Source organism: Pleurodeles waltl, chromosome 1_2, assembly GCF_031143425.1.
Source record: "Pleurodeles waltl isolate 20211129_DDA chromosome 1_2, aPleWal1.hap1.20221129, whole genome shotgun sequence".
Classification (NCBI taxonomy): domain Eukaryota; kingdom Metazoa; phylum Chordata; class Amphibia; order Caudata; family Salamandridae; genus Pleurodeles; species Pleurodeles waltl.
In genome coordinates, this window is record NC_090437.1 from 1,118,401,078 (window position 1) to 1,118,423,724 (window position 22,647).

The following is a 22,647-nucleotide window of genomic DNA, read 5'->3' on the forward strand; positions in this document are numbered from 1 at the left end:
TCACTAGCAAGTTGGACTATGGGAACATTCTCTCAACTGGGATCACCAAGCAACTCACTAGAAGACTACAACAAACACAAATGTGCTCAATTCAAACTCCTCTTTTACTCAGACCCCTCCTACCTGAACAGTTGCATCACCTTCCACCCAGACACCTCAGTTCTGCAGGACTCCTACTCGCACACATCCTACACGTACAAAGAACCAGATCAGGAGAATGGACATTCTCTTACATCACTCCTAAAGTGTGGAACAACATCTCACTCCACATTAGAACCTATTCCTGCTCTCTTCTTAAATTCCTCAATATGCTGAAGACATTGCTTTTCAATTCACCAACCTATGATAGGTAGGGTTAGGCACACACACCTGGTCAGCACCAGGATACCCCCTTGGGTGATAATGTGCTTTACAACTACACATAACCCAGCATATATTTATACAAATATAAGACTAATTTAAACAAAACAGAGCTGCTATACAAGGAATTGTGTATGTCAACTTCAGATGATAACAATTTCAATAGACCCATGCTTACGTGAAATAATTAGGCCTTTGTTACAAGATGACTGTTGTTACCATTTGGTAATGGTGCCGCCAATCAAATCTGATAATACACCCAGTGATATTACCTTGGAATGAAACCGCAACCCATTACAAGTTTCGGAAGTCCGAATGAGGTATAATCTACAGAATTGGAGTTTGCACACCGGTTACCGTAGACTATCTCCATTCCGATCTCTTTTCCCTTTGTAAATTTCACCTGGTGAAATATGCACCAGTGCAGGGATGCACAAATTTTACACAACTTGTAATTTCAAATCTGTGATCAAATTTTCTGGTCTCCTATCAGAAATTTCCAATCGTTAAACTGTACAAACAAAAAATGTACACAGTTTAGACATAGATTGTACAAGTACTGCGATTGTGTCCTTCAATGTAAACTTAGATGAAAATCTAAGTGTATCTTTCCGGGTATTTTGCAGAATGCAGCACACATAGAAAAAGCGAAAAACGAGGGGGAATAAAAGTATTCCTCCTTGTTGTGCCTTGCTAATGCCACCCCTGGGGTGGCGTTAGATTTTGGGCACTGCCTCAGGTTTATGGAAACTCGTAAATCTGAGGCAGCGTCAAAATGCAATAGGTGTTGCTGTGGCACGCCCACAGCAACACCCATTGCATGCCCCTTCCACGCAAAGGGCTGCGTGTGAAGAGGCGGTATTTACAAGCTGGTGCTAAGCCACAAAAAGTAAATACGACGCAGGGCATAGCACCACCGGAGCATCACGAAAAGTGACGCCCCTGTGGCACGAAGGGCTCATAAATATGCCCCTAAATGACTGCACCACATGTATGTCCCCCGACCCCATGAAACATTCTGAAATAGATGCACTAACATGAATAAATTAGCACATTTCTACAGTAAGTATGAACCGGAAATTAGAGTCTAAATTCGAAACCGAAATCTGCAACATATTAATGTGTCAGACAGTTTGGAAAACATTAGTGAATGCTGTTTGATTTGGAGCCAGTATTTAATGTTGGTGCTTAGGTAACAAAGAATTGGAATCCTAATAAAGTTTATAAAGTTAGTCTGTATCACAGAACAATGCTGAAAAATGAGGAAAGCAAATAGTAATGTACTCACTCGCACTTGTTGACTTATTGCTATGAGACAACTAACAAGTACTCAGCAATAACTGCTAGTGTAAACATCATATCTGGCAAAAAGGTTCAAACTCACAGAATTTCACTTAACAAAGTACCTCAGTAAATAAATGACAATCATTCGCAATGTTGGATTCGATAGGCCTTCAATGACAATTATACTGAAAAACTGGTGTGCCACAGCGCTAAGCTTTTTAAGAATATGTAAACTTGTGTTCTTAGTCACTATTTAACCTCAGAAATATGTGCAAAACCCCAAAGTGTGATCCTGCTATAATGAGCCACCGGGATCCACCTGTTTTTGATTATGTAATACGGTAATACTTTTAATAATCACTGAAATGGTTGATGAAATGACTTTAAAATCAGCATAAATGGACTACTAGACGATAGTTTCCTAATTGAGATTGTGTTATGTTGATTTTGTACAGTGAGTTAATGCATCTTGAATTTGTAGGGTACTGGTTGAAATGTTAATATGTTGTATTTGTTCTTTAGGACCTGTAATACCCATGAGATTGCCTATGCTCAGAGGATTCAAAAGCAGGAACGTTGAATACTCCATGACTCCGTTTCGGATGCCACTTCATGGAAGCCCTCAGGTTGAGCTTTAAATATTCCATACTTCACAAGATGTATGCAGGTGTAGCTGATGTTTGAAATATGCAAAAAGGAAAGAATACTGCTCGGTAAATTAGTCACGGTTTCAAAACCAATATTCTTGTTTACCATTTTAAGATTTGATTGGTCAACTTTTGCCCAATTAAATTGGAGAATTAGCTGAGGGGGGTGAGAACCCACCTCTAATAATGATTACAATCCTTGTGAGGGTGAACCACAAAACTCACTAAATAAACCTATGCCTAACCCTCTGGTAGCATGGCACAAAAGCAGTCAGACTTAACTTAGATGCAATGTGTAAAGTAAATATGCAGCACTCGAACAATATTAATGTGAGAACACAACACAAGAAAATTCCCAAACCAATTTAGAAAACTAGAGAACATTTTAATACATAAAATTAGAACAAAATGACAAAAATCTAATAGGCAGATCCAGAGTTATGATTCTTTCTAATTTTAAGTTTCAAAATAGAACCAAAAAGGGTTAAGTGCCAACTGTGGTTATCTGATTGACCTTGACTGAGACAGAGTAAGGTTTAAGGTGACCGTGGTGGAGCGCAAGTCGGATACAGGGACCAGGCTCCTCCCAGTAAAAAGCTTTACTTTTGGACTTAGTCTCTGGGTTGGAAGTCAAAAATCATCATTGAGGTAAAAAAGCAGGCTGTTACCAAAGAGAGCTCCATGTCGTTGGCTGGCTGTTCGGATGAGGTCTCAGTAAAGCCATTGACTTTTAGTGGAAAAGCTCCAAGGGTGGGAAATTAAAATTTTGCACCCAGAGAAGATCCGTTACCGCCCAGATACTTTCCACGCCTTTGTTCAGTGGAGATTTATATCTTTGGAATTAAGGCCCAATTTAAATGTTGGCGGTATGTATACTTCATCACAAAGACAACAGAGTAGAAGTACCGCCAACATGACGATCTTCCCACCCAATTTAAATGCAGGCAGACTTTCGGTTTGGCTACGGTGGTGACTACTCTATCACCACCATGGCCCCAAACCACTCCGACAGCCCGACGGTCATCAGAGAAATAGCTACATGTCCACCCAATAAGGATGGGCAGAAATGCAGCCATTTTTTTTCTATCCTTGACCGCCAGGGTAAACTCTGTTGATGAGGTATATTTAAAAGCAAATAATACTCCCCCGGCCATGGGAGATGACTTCCATGGAGGAGGGGAACATTACATTTTTTTTATATTTTCAAAAAGAAAATACTGTTTCAGGATTTTCTTTTTGAAACTAAAGAAAATTGTTTGGTGCACGGTTACTTCATACTGAGCCCTGAACCAAACAGTGATATGCATTGACAGGAACTGTGACAGTGGTTTATGTCAGTCCAGTATAAATGACCTTCTACTTGGCAGTCATTTATGAATTTGACGGGCGGTCCCACCACCATGGGGATAGACCAATTTGCACCGACCCCATGGTGGAGCGGCAGGCTGTCCATCAAACATTAAATCAAGCCCTTAGTCACTTTTTTTTTAGCTCAGATCCTTGCTGCGGAGCAAGGCTGCAAACTCTACCCGAAGAACCTCCACAAGACCAGATATGTTCTCTGTGAAGTTAATTTGCTGCCGCGGAGAAGAATATAGCAAGAGCAACCTGGATCGTTGGCCCAGTGGTGATGTACTTTTGTGTGACCAGCTTGGCAGGGTGGTCACAGTTCCTCATCTATTCTCAGAGCAAAAAATGGCTAAATGTTTCTAAGTCCTAGGTTTCAGAAAACGTTTGGAGGAGTATACTTGATACCAGGGGACCAGGACCTTAGGAATGGCACTTATGTGTCAACACTCCAGCAGAGGCCAGCAGCAGAGTCCAGGACAGGTTCATTTGGAACTGGTCATCTGGTCAGTTGCAGCAAAAGTCCTCTGAAAGCTTGTTATGTCCCCATAGCTCAAACAGGAGGTCAGCCAACAGACCATTGTAGTCACTTCTGTGGTACTGGGTTCAAGGAGAGCAGGTCCAGCCTTCCTTCTGAGTCTTTAGAGAGCAAGGCAGTCCTTCATCTGGTCTTCCCAGGCCCAGGAGTGCTCTGAGGAGGATGCTTGAGTTGCCACATATATGCCCAGTATCAGCCTATGTGTCAGAGAAACTCCTGGCCAGTCCCTAACCAATGAAGTAAAAGATCTAAGGGGTGATCATACCTGCGTTTGCAGCATGTCTTGTGTGTTTCCCTGTAAACTTTCCCACCATGCCATCTCTACCTAAATCCAACATGGCAAAACCCTTCTTCCCCTGTTCCCAAGAGTTCCCTGTGCCCAACCAGAGATGTGGCTGTAGAACTTAGCAAGTCCTCCAATGTAGTCACTCCAAATCGGTTCTGGGGCAGCTCCTCTCACTGGGTTTGGAGTCAAGATGACTAGGAAGACAAAGGGAGGCAGGTCTATGGGTGAGCTTTGTCTGATAGTAGCAGGGTCGGCACCCTTTGAAGCTCAGGAAGGGGCTGGGCACGGCCACCAGGCCATCCTGCTCAAGGAGGAAAAACACCTTTACACACTTAACCCTTTTGTTCACTGTCTAAGAGCAATCCACATCTCTCCACAGAGCAGCCATTTAGCAGTCAGTTGATATTGGACACTGGAGGAAAGGTATATTTGGCTTAGGAAGGAAAATGATAACTTTCTAAAAGTGTAATTTTCAAAATAGTAATGTAAAATCCGACTTCACCATTAAGTTGAATTCTAAATTACTAATAAAATGCGTCCTTGAATCTTTATGATCTAGCTTGGCAGCTTGGTTGTTGACAGGCAGTTATGTGAGAGTCAGCAGGAGAAGGGCTTTAGCTCGACCCACGTGTTGAGAGCCAGGAGTACTTGTTTTGGCTGGGCAGAAATTGTGTGGTTCCAAAAAAGTCCTTGCCCTCTAAACAGCTGTGCTCATTTTTTTGTTATCCAGCTTCCTGAGCTTAAACTTTCAGGGGCACACACATGAAATTGCAATGATATTGAAGTGTCATAGACAACTAGGTAATTTCTCTAGCAGCTGCACAGAAGGAAGGAGGGGCGGTCATTGCCATACGTGGATTTTAAGATGTCGCTTGACACCAGACCTGTTAACATACACCAATATTTTTCTACAGTACTTTGCTTCTGCACAAATAAATAACCATCCCAATGCTTGTAGTGCTTCACATTACCATACAGGATGCTTTTAAAGCCAGAATTTTTGACATTGCCAATGCTTGTTTTTCTAGCTGCTTGCAAATTGAACTTAAGCATTATAATTTATAATGTAACCTAGTGCTTTCTTTTGAGAGAGGTGGCCTTTCTACTGTGACAAACACCTTCTGAAGGTTTTCACTACCAGGATGTGTAAAACGTAAATATACATGTGCTCCGTTTTAAATTCCATTCACCCTGTCCATTGGACATTTAGGTCCTACCTAAGGGGTGGCTTATGAGTATTAAAAAGGTTTACACATGGAAAAGTTTTCTTTTGCCAGGTCCAAATACAGTTAAATCTTCATACCCAGCTGCAGGGGCAGGGGTGGCACAATGACTGCAGCAGCCCACTTGTAGCAATTCATTTACAGGCCTTAGGTATATGTAGTGCCATATAATAGGGACAGGCTTATAAGTAAAGTAAATGTGCCAATTTAGGCGCCTGCAAATTGTCCCATGTTTAAAAGGCAGAGCACAAGCACTTTACTACTGAATGGCAGGAGTAAATTGCAAAGAGTCGTAGAGTCAATAAAAAAACATTCAGTTAGAGAAGGCAACAACTTCTGGGGGAATACCATGCAAAAGATGGTAATTTTCAGCATGTTTCCCCCCTAGAAGAAAGCAGGGACAACTACTCACCCTCATTGAGTTCTCATCTCTAGAGTGGAAAAACCTTGAAAGACCATCAGCATTAGCTGTGGTTAGTCCCAGGGTGATATTCCACCATAAAGTATATATCCTCTTCTGTAGGGACATAGACAACCTCCACAGTTTTAGGATTCTCATTCCACATTTGTATCAGCCAACTGGGGGGGGGGCGGGGTCTTTGTTTGTCTGGACCCAGAAGTGAGCCCCAAACTGGTCTGGTCTCAACTTATTCAGTGCCCAGACTACTTTAAATGATTCCCTCTCAATTGCAGTCTACCTCTGTTCCCTGGGAAGTGGCCTCCTTCTGATGAAGGCCAGAGGTTGGGCCAAGCCCTGATCGTTCAGCTGTGTAAGGCAGTCCCAATGCCATGCTCTGAAGCATCTGTCTGAACTAGAACTTCCTTGGAGAAGTTGAGTGCCTTGAGCACTGGTGCTGTGCACATGGCCTCCTCCAGGGTATCAGACACCTTCTGGCACACCTTGTCCAGATCAGCTTCTTGGGCTGTTTAGTGGAAGGGGCAATAATGGTACTATATCCCTTAACAAATATTCTGTTGTACCCAGTGAGGCCTAATAAGGCTGTCACCTCGTTCTGGGACTTAGGAGACTCCCAAGCCATAATGCTCTGTAACTTAGTTTGGCGAGGCCGAACCTAGCCTCTGCCAACATGGTAGCCCAAGTATACCACTAATTCCTGCCCTCTCTGGTGGTTTCTGGCCTTGAAAATCAGGCATGTTTGTTCGAGGGCCCAAAACCTTTCCGGAGGTGGTGCAGGTTGTCATCCCAGCAGGAGCTTAAAACAGCATTCTTAACCAAGTAGGCTGCAATAAGGTTTTGTTCCAGTTGGCCAACCTCTGGAATTCGGCAGGGGCATTCTTTAGTCCAAAAGGTGTCACTTTGACCTGAAAGAGTTCCTCTGGGATTGAGAATGCCGACCGCCTTGACCCACACATTCAGTGCAACCTGCCAATACCCTGACCTAAAGTCAAAGGTACTGAGAAATTCAGCAGCCCCCAACTGATCAATTAGCTCATCAGCTCTGGGGATAGGTTGAGCATCAGTCGTGGTGACTGAATTGAGGTCCCTGTATTCCAGACAAAACCTGAGTTCTGGGGTGGCGCCTGTCACCAAGAGCATAGTCACTTCAGACTTCTGAATGTGGAGTCTCAGATGATTCACATGTAGGACCTTTAAAGGGGTTCCTAACTGTCTTGAGGTTCACCAGGTAGGTGAAGTCCTCTTTCCCTTCCTTCACCTCATGTGGTCCGGTCCACTAGTCCTTCAAGCCCCGGTCCTCCACAGGCTCCATCAGCCACACCTTCTGGCCAGGCTGATACTCCACCAGAGTGGTCTTCTGCTCATACCAGTGTTTCATGATTTCCTGGCTGGCCTTTTGGTGCTCAGTGGCCTCCTTCCAGAAACGGTTCATATCAGTGTAGGGAGCCAATATGTAGCTCACTACATCTTGAAGGGGTTTCTTGTGAGCTTGCTGTCACCCTCTTCGCAAGACTGAGAGGTCCAAACACAGAGTGGCCAAGCAGAACTTCAAAGAGACTACACCCTACTCCCTTCTGAGGCACCTCCCTGTAGGCAAATGGTACTCATGGCAAGAGGATGCCCTACTGCTCCTGAAGGGCTCTGATAAGCCCATAATCATGCTTTTAAGGTTATTGTGAATCTTTCAACAAGCTCATTGGTCTGGGGCTGGTATGACGTGGATGACTTGAAGGTTACTCCACTCTCTTCCCACATTGAGGTCATGTAAGCAGACATGAAGTTGGTTTCCCTGTCAGACTCAACCTTCTTGGGGAAACCCACAAGGGTAAATATCCCAATCACTGCCCGGGCCACCACCAGTGCAGTCACCGACCTCAGGGCAATGTCCTCAGGTACCTTCTGCATGGTCCACGAAGACCAGAATAACTCTGTTGCCTAAGGCAGTCTAGGGGTCCAGAGGCCCAATAATATACCTTAGATTCACTATACAGGAGATTATTCTCCCACTAAATGAGGTGATCACCAGAGGTGTCGCCAAGTGCCTGGGACTCAGCATGCTGCTATAGCTCATCAAGAGTAGGAGGGTCCCTCTTCACTTTGCAGAATTCTGTCTGGGACAGCCCCCTTTCACTTTGCCACCTGGCTATTTTTGTAGATTTCCCAGGGCAGCAATGCCTTCCCTTAGAGGGTCAGTAATGTCACCCTGAGTATCACTCTTCCGGTCTGTGGGAATTTCTGGCACAGGTTTCCACACCCCTTGCCCTTCTTCTTCTTGGCAGACACCTGGGTCACTTTTGCAGGCCTCAGGCTCTTCTGAATCCCCTGACAGGCTGCCAAGGATCTGATGGCTAGGGACACTCACTTAGGCAATCCTAGGTGACACCTGAGCGCCAGCCCTTTCCAGATGGTGTGTTCAAGATGATTTCTGATAGACAGTCAAGAGGCATGGCTGGACTCGCAGCTACTTTCAAGGAACCTGAGACCCCCGCAACATTCAAAGGAAACTAGAACCACTGGATAGTGGTTCACTTGGTTGTCTGCTGTCACAGCCCGGTGGACTTCAGCACAGACTCGAACATGTCCCCATGTGAGGTGGGTGCTTACAGCTGCATATTTCCAGATTTACTAATGTGGACCACGAAATGTGGGGTCATCATTAAGTGTGTGTACAAGATGTGATTAGTACACTATGTATGTTGAATGTGTGTTAATTGATGTGACCTTCATGTGGGTCTGTCATCCGTCTTGCCTTCCACCTTCTCTAGGCAACTTTGCCGGTCCAGAAGAGTTATTATGGGTGTCATTCCCGGGTGCCAGAGCCATAGGGCATGATGTTCAGCTAGAATACTTGTGTTCAGATCCCAAAGCCTCATGGTGACCGGGGGGGGAGGAATTGTGGATTCCCAGCACATGGCGATCCTCAATTTAGCCAACACTAAGGCCAGGTTGATGAACTTATTAATAGGTTTGCGGGCAGCCATCCAAGATGTGATTCCTAGTAAACAATGTATTCTGTCTGTTTGTTTTGTGACGCCAGCCGTCATCACGGCCCAGAAATTTGCTATTTGTGGACATTTCCATATCATTTGAATTAAATTTACAGCCCATGAGTGACAGCGTGGGCAGGTGTTGGCTGTTCCAGGATACATTTTCGCCAGCCGTTCTGGAGTGAGATACGTATGATGCAAGAAGTTGATCTGTGTGTACTTCAACCTGGAATTTATGGAAATCAATTTAGGAACCTCTAGGCATTGTGTCCACTGTTTGTCAGTCAGTGAAGTAGTTAATGTCTCATCCTGAATTACATTCAAACTTCTCACGCACACCTATAAAGCCCTTCACAACGCCGGACCAGAATACCTCAACCACAGACTCCACTTCTACACGCCCACCAGACTGCTCCACTCCGCAGACCTCGCCCTCGCTGCCGTCCCACGTGTCCGGAAGGCAACAGCCGGAGGAAGATCCTTCTCTCACCACGCCGCAAAGACCTGGAACTCCCTTCCCATCCACCTCAGAAGATCTCCCACTCTATTCAGAGAGGACCTCAAAACCTGGCCCTTCTGTTTATCGACAACTACTCACTTACTTACCCCCCTCCTCCCCCCCCAGTGCCTTGAGACCCTACCGGATGAATAGCTGCGCTTTACAACCTAGCGGATGACTAGCCGCGTTTTACAAGTATAGTAATTGATTGATTGATCCCAAAAGGTCTGCAGAGTAGTCAATGAGGTCTCCCTATCTGTTCATATAGCTCCGTACAGGTGAGTGACTGCCCCACGCCCCACCCCATGTGTCACAATACCTGGAGGAGTTGGGACGCCTCTGGTTTGTCATGTGTTTCATGCCAGAGTGTATGAAGTAGACGAGTGAGGGTGGCGTATATTAGGAAAGAGCCTTGTGGGATCCCGTAGTCTTCCACTATGTTATTCAATGTATTAACAATTTTGTCTGTATACATGTCTCCCCATGTAGTGATGCCAGCTGTTGTCCAAGCGTCCGAATCTGGGAGAGCATTTAGTATTTTGCATCTGGGTAATACCCAAAGGGAAAGATCAGGGGCTTACGAAGGTGGTCTTGTTGGATTTCTGTAAATATTTCATCCAGAAGAACTTGGCTACTGACATTAAGATGTTGCCCCCTTTCTCAGGTATCTCTGTCTCTGAGCCAAGTAGCCGTTCTAATATTTGTGGTACTGGTAAGCCCACAGACCACTGCCCTAGTTCTGTTGTGCAGCATAGAACTCTGTATGCCGGGCCATCCACCTCTGGGGTCTTGCCCTTTGCCATCTGTTTAATTCCCTTCGCAATCTCCCAGAGTTAGCGGGGCCTCTATTTTGTCTCGTTGGGAAGCGTGTGGTTGTGGTTATTGTACTGTTTCAAGGAACCGAGTGACAGGATACCTTTGCGTTTCAGATTAGGAACTATGCCAACAGTTTACCAGCTTTATCACCTTCAGAATGCTTTCAAGTTTAGTATTCCATATAGTCTAGTGTACAGACCTGGGCAGCTGTATTCATGTGTGTCAGCCGTGCCTTTGCCAGCGTGGCAGCAATTGAGCAGTCATTTATGAATTGTTGTTTGTAATTGTATATTTCCTTTTCCAATTTGTGAAGTTCTTTACGAAGGGCCATCTTAGCCACATATGCCATTGTGATTGCATGCCCCGTTAGGACAAACTTAAAAGCATCCTATTCAACACCAGGTTTGGATACTGATCTCACGTTTTCTTGAAAGCACTTTATGATATGTTCCCCTAATGTGGTGCGGAAACTATCAGTCCATAATCCGTCTGTGGGTAGGTGCCATGTTGATATCGTGGCGCATCCTTGACCCCACATTATATGGAGGTGCAAGGGGCAGTGATCATACATTGTGAGGCCTAAGTATTCTGCTCCTTTTTCCACTGTGAGCGCATTTAGGCTGCAGTATATAATGTCAGTTCGGTTGTGTAGATCATATAGCCCCGAATAAACAGAGTATTCTCTTGTTAATAGATGTAGACTGCACCAGGCATCTATTACTTGCCTTTGTGTGGCCCAGAGTTTGAGGTGTTGTGTTAAAGATATAAAGTGTTCCCCTGGGCTTGGTGGACAAGAGCGGTCTAGAGTAAGGTCTGGTATGCAGTTGAAGTCCCCACCGCAAAGCAGAAAACCCCAGCATCTTGTAAAAGTGCCAGCTTAAGACACTTGAGGAAGACCGATTGATTAGAGTTAGGAGCATATAGTGATATGAATGCTACCAGGAATCCATCTAGAATCCACTCCAAAATCAAATATTGTCCATCCATGTCTGTCTTGGTAAGTGTAATTTCTATTGGGGTCCCTGAGGCTACTCAAATACGTGTTCCTCTGTTGTATCTGAAATATGTAGCTCCCACTACCGTCACCCTCCAGTGCTTGCATGTATTGTCAAGGTCGTTCTGCATCATGTGGGTCTCCTGGAGGAGAACTATGTGAATTTTGCGTCTATGTAAGTATTGATATATATGGTAACGTTTAGTGTAAGCAACCATTCCTCTTACATTCCATGTCAGTATAGAATATTTACATTTCATATTCATTACTGGACTGAGTGCTTAAGGTATACTATCCAACAATTTCTCAACTTCTTAATTACCCTCCCATTTCAGTCACACCAACGCCCTCTCTCCTCCACCACCATCGACCCGCCATCCTGATCGTGAGCACCGTCTGAGAACAATCTGGAAGCAGTTAAAAACAAACTTGGTGTTAAATAAATGGTACACCAATGTGTGTCTAGCCAATAGCACTGTGATGCCTTTATACAGTTGTGTTAGAAAACAGTTGTCTTTAGGGGCAGGTTGTGTGGATCAAAGTAAATTGAAATCAGGCGGGTGTCCACAGCCCCAGCCAGATGGAACATTTGAGACCTTTCACCTCTCTTTTTGGAGGTTCCACTATGGTGGTGTTACTATAGCAGGATTACTGTCACCTTCACTTTCCCCGTTATATCACCTCATCTGAAGATTGTGGAGTGACTTGTGGTCCTCCACCTAGCAATGCATCAGCCAGCTACAGGGAAGTCATAGATAGTCCTGTTATTGGGTCCATCTTGTCTGAGTGTGGTGATAACAATGACACTGCTCTGCACACCACTTCCGTAACCACTTGTGCCCTTTCGGCGATTGATTGTTTTCTGGAGGGGCCAAACCCATGACGTTGCTTGTGAGCTTTATGAACTTTCTGCACTGACCAAGAGGTTGAGGAGTCTGTAGGGCTTGGAGGGGGGTGGTTATGCCTTCCCGTTCAAGCCAATTCCATGCTTCTGTGGGCAATGCAGACAGGACCACTGCATCTCTGTGCATTATTCACAGTGTGGTCAGGAATTGCAAAGTTGTTTTCACAGAGGCATCTTTTGACTGGGGGAAAAGAAGAGTATTATCGTTGAATGTCCATCGTATTATCTTGAAAAATGTTTTCTACCTTCCATGGGCCCGAGCCCAGGTGACTTGCAGGATATGATCTCTGTCCCAATAGTTGAATAATCTAATGGCCCCAGGGCGAGGTGCCCGGGGAGCAGTGGGCGTCCCAGGTCCTTGTGGGCTCTTTCCACTGAAAAGAAAGTAGAATGCTTACCTTATAGAACTGTTCGTGAGAACCATTCTTCTAGAAACAGCTCCATACTCTGGCCCTCCACTCGTTCCTGGAGCCCCACAATCCGAATGTTGTTACGACTTGACCTGCCTTCCTGGTCTCCTGTGCACCACCGTAGTCGTTCCACCTGTGCTTGCAAGGCTTTGATGTGGGAGTCAGCCTCTGCTATCGATTGCCTGAAGGAAGCGACCGTAGATTTAATCACTGCAGGGCATCTATTTTGGGTTCAAGTGTGGTTTTGATGTCACGCGCTACTGCTAGTAGTCCATCAAACCTACAGGAGTGGTTGGCCAATGTAGTTTCCAGTGCACTTCCTAAAGAATCCTGTGGGTCATCGCCTGTTTGTTTATTAGAGGGGCCTGTTGCCTGTGGCCTGTCCAGTTTTTTGTGAACCATGTTGATAACTGTATGTGGTCATTAATATTTGTGTTATCAGGTAAAGAACACTCAAGTCTTACAAGCAAGTCCCAATAGAGTATGCTGAGTGCGTACTGGCTGTGCGTGCTAGGGAGTTTGCAGGTGTAGTGTAATACCTGCCTATAAAGTTCACATTCCTGCTTATACTATCGCACAATATGGAGGAGATATTAGTCCAATGCTCCTTCGGGGTAGCATGCAATTATTTACTGATATCTCATGGATAATTGGGTCTACATTGTGATAAAGCGCTCATTGTTATCTTGGTAAATTATTTGGTGTGGGAAAGCCTCCTCCACAATGTCGTAGTGTGGCAGATTTATACTATAATTTACTCAGGTAAAAGCAAGTCACAAATTGTTACCCTGCCCCCCCCCCCCTTCATCTGCTGGTTTAATTTTGTTGCTCCCAGGGTGTCACCGACTTCAAAGCCAGCTTCAAACTAGTGCCTGCCGGAGGAGCGATACAAGGGCCGAGGTGCCAGGTGGCATGATAAAGCAAATGCGATGTACTTTCAGTGCACTCTCCGGGTGTGGTGGTACTGCTCTAACAGGTATAATCTCCGTCTTCCAATTTGCTCAAGAGGTGCTAAGTTTTGGAGTCTGCCAGGCAGGTCACCCTTACCATCCCAGCGATGCACTGTCTTGCGCAGAGTGCGGTAGAGCACTGTCTTCCCATTGCCCTGCCGGCATGTAGATTGGTGGGAGTCCCATCAGGGGACCACAGATGGCCGAGGGGGCCGTGACAGTTCTTCAGGTCTGCCACATGGGGCGGAAGATTTCAGTTTCTTCCCCTCTTCTGACCCGCTGACCAGATATTATGGGCTGGGGAAAATGCAGCTGGGCAGCCAGACGGTTCTTCGTAGTTGCACTTCCCGAGTTTGTGCCTTTCTCTGTGTGCGGGGGGACCACTGTCTCCCTTACGTCTGGCGATCGTGGTTGTGAGGGGGAGGGAGAGTATGGGCTGCCATGTAGAAGGCCGCAGTCAGCCTAACATGGCGCTGCTGGTCCACAAGGGCCTGTCATCAGTCCAGGAGTCCTAGTGCTTGCTCGGTCTCCGATCCTCTGGTCGCCGGGGGTTCCTTCTTGGCGGTCGAGTGTCAGTGATGTGGAGCAGGTGATGACGACACTGTTTTCGTATGTTTCAGAATGTTGAGCTGGTCGAGGGCCGCGGAGCTTGGAGCAGTGCGTCCTACTTGGTCGCCATCTTGGCCATGCCCCACAACACCTGATGACACATAACAGTAATAATATGGCCCCTTGTCTCTCAGAGCTTCCACCCTCTTCCCATTGATGTTGACCCACTGCCTATACATTTTGGTACTGTCAGGCATGTGAGCCATTGGCACCATCTCTTTATCACCGGGGATACTAAAGTAACCACTACACTCCCCCAGAACTAACTGGGGCAACCTCCTCCCCAAGCACTACAATGCCCGTTCCTGGGTTAGACCCACAAGAGGGGCGTTGCTTCTTGCGGGAAAAAGCCTACCCTCTTAAAATGCCAATACTGGTAGTGCTTAGGGTTGAACTGGTATTCCTTTCCCTGAAAACTGTTTTTGGTGCCTTAAGAGATCTCTTTTTTTAATTGGTCCCCCCTTCTTCTTCTAGTGGGAACCCTGACCTCCACTCTGGTGCCCCCTCCCAAGTACCTTCTTCAGTACTTCGGTAGTAATCCAGAGGTCAGCTTTCTTTGCATGCTCACTGGGAGCTTTGAATCAATGGCACAGCTCTGCAAAGCAATTACGGAATGTGTGCTCTCTCAAATATACATAGTACAGCCCATCATAGTCCCTCACTTTGCTGCCCTTCACCCATCCCTCTAGTGCCCTCCTAGAGGAAGCCATCCAAGATTGGTGAGACACTTTATTGCTGTCCCTAAATCTTATGCTTAATGACAAGGGCTTCCTTCATTTTGGAGGGTGACTCCAAACTGTCACCCTTGCCTAGAGCAAATAGAGTATCCCTCCCCCAAGTGGGCATATGGTTCCCGAGACTCACCCACCCAATTCCACTCAGGGACTCTGCACATTCCCAAGACCACCTCCCAGACTTAAAACCACTTGACATTAGTATTGACCACCACAAAGCTAGGCAGCAGGTCTTTGGGGATGTGAACCTTGAGCCAGCTCCCTCTCAAAACCGTCTCAGGTTTCCTCCCTGCCACATGCTTGACCCCCTGTGTCCCACAGTAGCAACTGCCAACGTCCTCCATTCATCACTGCTCCTGTGCGCCCACCCTGCGTGTATCCTCCTCATTGTAGTCATTGTTGTTGTCATTGTGCCCAGTTAGCCTTCTTTTTGCCATTTGTCATTTTCTTATTGTTGTCATTGTGGCCAGTATTCTTTCTTTTTACCATTTGTCATTTTGTCATTGTTGTTTCATTGTGTCCTATTAGCCTTTCTTTTTAACCATTTGTCATTGTTGTTGTCATCGTGCCATGTGAGCCTTTCTTTTTTGCACCCACTTCCTTCTGTCTTTGCTTTGTTTCCCATCTCCCCATTGAGCAGGTCCTAGTGCCAGCTTCCCTTCGCAGCCTCCTCGTGTCTCCTCTCTGCCGCTGGCTGGACCCCCTGTGTTCCACTGCATCAGCCGCCCGCCTCCCACATTCACTGCCACTCCCGCCTTGCGTGTATCCTTCTCATTGTGGTCATTGTTCTTGTCATTGTGTCCAGTTAGCCTTCTTTTTGCCATTTGTCAGTTTGTCATTGTTGTTGGCATTGTGCCCAGTTAACCTTTCTTTTTTTATAATTTGTCATTGTTGTCACTGTGCCCAGTTAGCCTTCCTTTTTACCATTTGTCATTTTGTCATACTTGTTGTCAACGTGCCCAATTAGCTTTTCTTTTTTGCCCCCGCATCCCGGTGTTGTCGCACCAAAGGCCAGCCCGTCTGCACCTGTCTGTGTCTGGACCACGCCCAGCATCAGGAACCCTGGCCTTCCAGCCACCCACCAAAACTCCACCACTGAGCTTCGTATCATGGACCCCAGATGCCACAACAACAACTGCTGCATCACCTCCCCCGATCAACAGAAGGAGCCTTCACCTGCCACTGCTGCCGCTTCTCCTGCAACACAGGGTCGCCCACCAGAACAGGAAGCCTCGCCACACTCGCCGCACCCACTTAGGAGACCATGAACACCCTGGAACTGCTTCAGTGTATTCTGCTCAATGCCCAGCCTCTGCAAAAACTCCACTGAATCTGCTGACGTAATCTTCATCACCAAGACCTGGTTCAGCCCCTTCTCAACCCCCAACATTGCCACTGCAGTGCCAGATGGCTACAAGATGATACATCAAGACCACACCACCAAAAAGAGGAGGCATTGGCATAATTCACGAGGAAACTGTCTGAGGCACCACCACCAAAGGCGACACCACACCTGTTATGGAACACCTCAGCTTCCAACTCCTAACCGACACCAGGACGACCGTTAGAGACCCCCAGGATCTCGACCTGCATTCTGCGATTCCTTCTCAAATTTGTCACCCTCTAGCTATTGACTCCAAGCACTACATCCTACTCTTCAACCTCAACTTCCACCTCGACGACCCCAACAATGCCAATGCCACCAATCTCCTATAAAGCTTGAGGAATCTCGGCCTCACTGAACTGGTCACTGACCCCACACACAGAGCGGGACACACCCTGTACCCATTCTTCACATTCACCGACAGAGTGAAGTATAGCCATGTCACCAAACTCTCCTGGACTGATCACACCATTGTCCACTTCATCATCACAGGTTCCAAGGGTACCACCACCAAGCCCCCTAGCTCCTCTTGCCGCACCTGGAACAAAGTGACTGAGACCCAGTGGATGCAGGCCCTCAACACCACCCAGCCCAAAGCCGCGTCAGACCTAGAGCATGCCATCCAGAACTTCTCCAACTGGATCACCAAATGCGCCAGCAGAGTCGCCCCCATGAAGCCAGCCAAAATCGACAGAGCCTCAAAACAGACCAGCTGGTATACATCAGAACTCGGAACCATCAAGTGCAACTGCAAATAACTAGAGAAACCATGGTGAACCACCAAAGACCCCACTGGCCTAACCACCTACATGCATCGGAACAAGCACCAACTGCACAAAGGAATTCTTCAACATAGTCAGGAAATTCTCCTGCCTGTCAGCCACCGAGAACACGGTTCGCCCTTCCCAAGAACTCTGCGACACCCTGTCGGACTGCTTCCACAGCAAGATAGCCACCATATACAACAACTTCTAACCCCAACCCACCTACTTAGACTTTAACAACCTCTGCCCACTGACGGGCACCAGCCACTCAATCACTCCATGTAAGCTGCTCACCAAGCAGACCACTACAGCCATCATGTTCTCCATCCACTCCAGAGTACCCACAGACCCCTGTTTTCACCATTCCTTCAACCTCTGAAACAAAGAAATCAGCGTGGAACTCACCAACACCCTCAGCTCCTCCATCACCATGGTGACCTTCCCCGACAGATGGAAACACGCGGAGGTCAGACCTCTCCTGAAGAAACGCTTTGACGGCCCCAGCTAGCTCAAAAATGACTGCACCATCTTGATGCTTCTGTACCCTGCCAAAGTCCTTAAGAAGCTCACATAACACCTCCGTATGTATGTATTTGAGACTTATAAAGTGCACTATACCCTGAGGTGTCAAAGCACAAGCGGAAAGTACCAAGCAAAAGCAGAGGGGCACAGTACTTAGGGAAGGTGAAGGCTAAAAAGCGATGTTTTCAGCTGATTTTTTAATACCGTAGGAGTGGATTTCTGAAATGTGAGGAGGAAGAGTGTTCCAAAGCTTGGTAGCAGCCACAGAGAAGGCCCTATCTCCCCATCTGGCCATGCAGGATCTAGGAACCCTCACCAGTTTACGAGAGGAGGACCCAAGAAGTGAAATAAAGAGTTCAGATGATTCAAATATTGATGTTGCAAGGCCAGGAAAACAGTATAAAGAGCCTTGAAGACAATCCTTTTCTTGATGGAAGCCAGTGGAGGGAGCGAATACCATCTCTGACCGACATATGCCTTGGAGTATTCAGAATGAGACAAGCTGCTGCATTTTGAATACCCTGGAGTTTATTAACACTGGACACAGTAATATTAAGATAAAGAGAATTACAGTAGTCCAGTTGCTATGTGATGAATGCTGTAGTGACTGCCTGGTGCAAATCCTCTGGATTGTATGGAAAAATCTTCCTCAAAGTCCTGATGATAATGAAGTACGTGCTTGCTGTACGACTGACCTGAGTGTCAAAGCTCAGAGTGTTGTCAAATACGACACCCAGGTTTTTAGCTGATTCGACCGGGGTGGGAAAAGGCTCATAATCCCCCGGCCACCAGATGTTGGACCAGATAGATTCCTGGGCGCCGACGACCAAGACCTCTGTTTTGTCAGCATTACGTTTAAGGGCATCTTTCAACCATTTACTAATGTTAGACATACAATGGTTGAATTTCTCAGCTACAGAGGTAAGGTCATTGGAAATAGACACAACAATTTGAGTGTCGTCAGCGTACAACAATGCTTTAAATCCAAAGGAGCACACCAGAGCAGCCAAAGGAGCAACATACACAGAAAAAATAGGCGAACCCTGAGGGACTCCACAAGGAAGGCTGAATGCCTCCACCTTAAAACCTTTGCAGCTGACTGTTTGAGCTCTGTCCATGAGAAAAGAAGATAGAGGTCTGAGAGCCAACCCCTTAACCCCAATGTCTGTTGAAACATACATGCCGGCCAGCATGTATCAAATGCTGTGGACAGATCAAGTAGCAGGAGAATGCCCCTCCCCCCGATCGACCTGATGGTGTATACTATCTGCTGCCAAAGTGAAAGCAGATTCTGTGATATGGCTAGGTCTGAAACCATTTTGCGAAGGATCAAGAATATCATGAGCCTTGATGAATTTGACAAGTTTCTGGTTAAGTAATTTTTCAAGGTTCTTGGCTGGCCAAGGAAGCCTTTAGGATCTGTGTTAGTTTTTTTTTAAATAGTAGAGTAACTATTGCTTCCTTCCAGGAGGTGGGAAAAACTCCAGATTGCAATATAAGTGTGTTAGACCTGGCATCCTTGGAGTGGTCTCCCCTGTCTATTTTTGCCTCTGCTTCCTGTATTTTTGATTGTGTGCTGGACTTTGTTTTTGCTGGTTTTGGTACTCTGGTCACTTTACCACTGCTGACCAGTGCTAAAGTGCAAGTGCTCTCTGTGTAAACTGTATTGATGATTTGCTTTTCCATGATTGGCATATTTGGTTTACTAGTAAGTCCCTACTATAGTGCACTAGAGGTCCATAAATCAAATGCTACTAGTGTGCCTGGATCCCTGTAAACATGGCTCAGACCTGCCACTGCATTGTCTGTGTGTGCAGTTTTAAACTACTAATTCACCAGGCCCAAACTTTCCCTTTTTGTACAAGTGTGGCACCCCTAAGGTAGTCCCTAGGTGGTCCCAACGGCAGGGTGCAGTATATTTAAAAGGTAGGACATGTACTGATGTGTTTTACATGTCCTGGCAGTGAGATACTGCCACATTAGTTTTTCACTATTGCAAGTCCTATCTCTCTCATAGGTTAACGTGGGGACTTCCTTTAAATATCCTTAAAGTGCAGTTTCCCATTTGGAGCAGATAGAGTTATGGAGTTTGGGGTCTCTGAACTCACAATTTAAAAATACATCTTTTGTAAAGTTGTTTTTTAGATTGTCAGTTTGAAAATGCCACTTTTAGTAAGTGGGCATTTTCTTGCTTAACCATTCTGTGCTTCTGCCTGCTTGTGTATTCCACATCTGGGTCAGACTGACAGTTGGGCTGTTGTGAATTCTCTCTAGACAGTGACACAAAGGGAGCTGAAGGTGTAGCCTGCATATCCTGAAGGGTCTCTTGGACTAGAGTGGGCAGAGAGGTGCTGACACACCTGAAAGAGCTGTGCCTGTCCTCACAGAATGCAGTCTCCACCCCCCCTGGTGTGTGTCTGGGGACAGGCCTGGGCAAAATAGGATCTTGTCAACATCAGAGACTTTCCTTTGATGTTTGCCTACTTCAAAGGAAGAAAGGGGTATAAGTAGTGGACACAAAACCCCAGAGTCTCAGAACACTTCTGGATCTAGAGGAACCTCTGCCAAGGGGAAGAGCTGGATGAGGAGTACTGCCCTTTTGCTGTGTGTGCTTCGCTGGATTGGCCTGCAGTTGCTGCTTCTGCCTTAAAGAGGGCAAAGACTGGACTTTGCAGTGTATTCTTTTTATGAAGTTTCTTCAAGGGCTTGGACTGAGTTTGCCCCCTGTTCTGAAGTCTGAGGGCCATCAAAGACTTCCTCTGACAGCACCTGGAGTCTCTTGCTGAGACTCCTACCCTGCCAAGTGGTGCCAAATCCAGTCCCTGGGCCCTTGAAAGGAGAAGCTGGTGAAAAACCAAGAAAACCAAGTGCACCGACTTCAGACGACGCCGGAAGTGACGCCGCTTCCAGATCCTGTGCCGCCGCCTGCAACTGAAGTCGTGGTCCCCACTGGAGTGCAAAGACCCCGCAGGCCCGACGCTGCTGCAGCCTCTCTGAAGTTCCAAAGTGCTGTGTCACCGACATCCGTGACACCCGACTATCCGACTATCAACCCCTCACCTCCACAGCTCCACAGCAAGGACTGACGCCTCGCACCAACACCTCCATTTCTCTGCTCTGTAGAAAACAGCTGTGGGCCCTCCGAGCTCGGACCCACACCAACAGACCACGCCTGCAACCTCAGCATCATTCTTGATAGCAAACTCACCATGAAGCACCAAATCAACTCAGTTGCCTCTTCTTGCTTCCACACCCTCTGCATGCTCCACAGAATCTTCAGATGGATCCCCATCAACCCCAGAAAGACTGTCACCCAGGCCCCTGTCACCAGCCGGCTAGACTGCGGTACGGCGCTCTGCTCCGGTATCGCCACCCAACTCCTCCAGAAACTCCAGGCCAAACAAAACTTAGCAGCCAGACTCTTACTCAACCTCCCCAAATGATCCCAAATCACCCACACCTCAAGAACCTCCACTGGCTCTCCATCCAGAAGAGATGCCAGTTCAAGCTCCTGACATACGCGTACAAAGACCTACACAACTAGGGACCGGCATACATCAACCACCACATGAACGTCCACCAACCCACCAGACACCTGCACTCCACCTCTCTGATCCTCACACACAGCCCTGCACTTGTCGCAGCCACAGCAGTGGTTGACCCTTCTCCTACCTCACTCGCAAGACCTGGAACGGCCTGCCCCTCCACCTATAAACAGCGCCCTCCCTGGCAAACTTCAATAGGAGACTCAAGGCCTGGATTTTCAAGTGAGACCAGTGATACCTCAGTACCCGGATACCCTCAAGTATGAAAGAGCAGCACTTTATAATTAATTAATTGATTGATTGATGAAACTTCCTCTAGGAACCTCTGTATCTCACCATCTTCACTGGGCTCTGTGACCCTTCCCACATTCAGGACCAGTTCTTTCTGTGTCATCTCATGAGTCAGCAGACATTTCTTCTCCTCCACAACCAACCACTTTTCCTCTAAGCTCCTCTCCTGTCTTCCCCTCTGTAGTTTAGTTGCAGTCTCAGGCCCCTCTCAGTCTGACTGGTTTCTAAATCTGATTGGGTTAGGCTGGAAAAGGAAATATGACTCCCTGCCACAGATACTACTGGTGAACTCATCCCTATGGGCACATCATCTTCCTCCTCTAGGTTTGACTTTGGCCTGCAGCCAAGTATTTTTCTTCTTCTTCCTAATCTTCCTCCTCTGGGTTACCAGTCTCCTGCTCCTGTGGTGTAGCTTGCATCAGATGTACCTCCTCATATGCTCTGAGGGCTATGTGAATGTCCACCTTTGTAGACCCCTTCCTCAGGGTTAGCTCTCCTTGTAAAGCTTCATCAGTTCTGCTGCTTTGTAGCTGTCAATGTTGCTGAAATACAATTCCATCATTCCTTGAAAAAACACAGGTGCAAACATTTAAGGCAGGAATTTGAATTTAAAATCACTGAGTAGCACTGAAAAAACACAAGTACTGAATTCCACCACTGAACACCAATGTAAGAAATTGGCTCAAATAATAATCAAAATCCTTATCAGTATGTACCATGAAAGACACTATATAAACCCGTGCTTACCTCTCTGGTAGCTTGGCACAAAAGCAGTCAGGTTTCACTTGGAGGCAATGTGTAAAGTATTAATGCAGCACTCAAACAGTAATAAACTGAAAACACAACACAAGAAAATTCATAAACCAATGTAAAACATTTTAATACATACTAATACTAAATCCTCCTTGTCCAGTCTTGTTGTGCCTTCCACAGAACCTTCAAGAGTAGCAGGGGTGTAATGCATAAAGCAGGCCATACAACCAGCTTAGTCAAAAGGGGGCCCACTGGGGACCACGTGGTGGGAAGATGGCATTTGCTGTTTAAAGCTGCGGCGAAGAAAGCAAAGCAAGGAAGCTCCAGCTGGGAGAAGATGATGTCCATCACATCGGGTGGAGCTCTCTTTCTTGATCATCAT

The 22,647-nt window shown here is 46.5% G+C and overlaps 1 protein-coding gene across 4 annotated transcripts in view; it reads left to right on the forward strand.

Moving 5' to 3' along the window:
* Positions 1–22,647, forward strand: part of LCORL (ligand dependent nuclear receptor corepressor like) — a 538,841-nt gene that overhangs the window by 509,401 nt on the left and 6,793 nt on the right. For all 4 annotated transcript variants that reach the window (XM_069202178.1, XM_069202177.1, XM_069202179.1 and 1 more), the window contains one exon: positions 2,167–2,270. In XM_069202178.1, the coding sequence (XP_069058279.1) occupies positions 2,167–2,270 (104 nt within the window). The remainder of the gene's footprint in view (positions 1–2,166; positions 2,271–22,647) is intronic.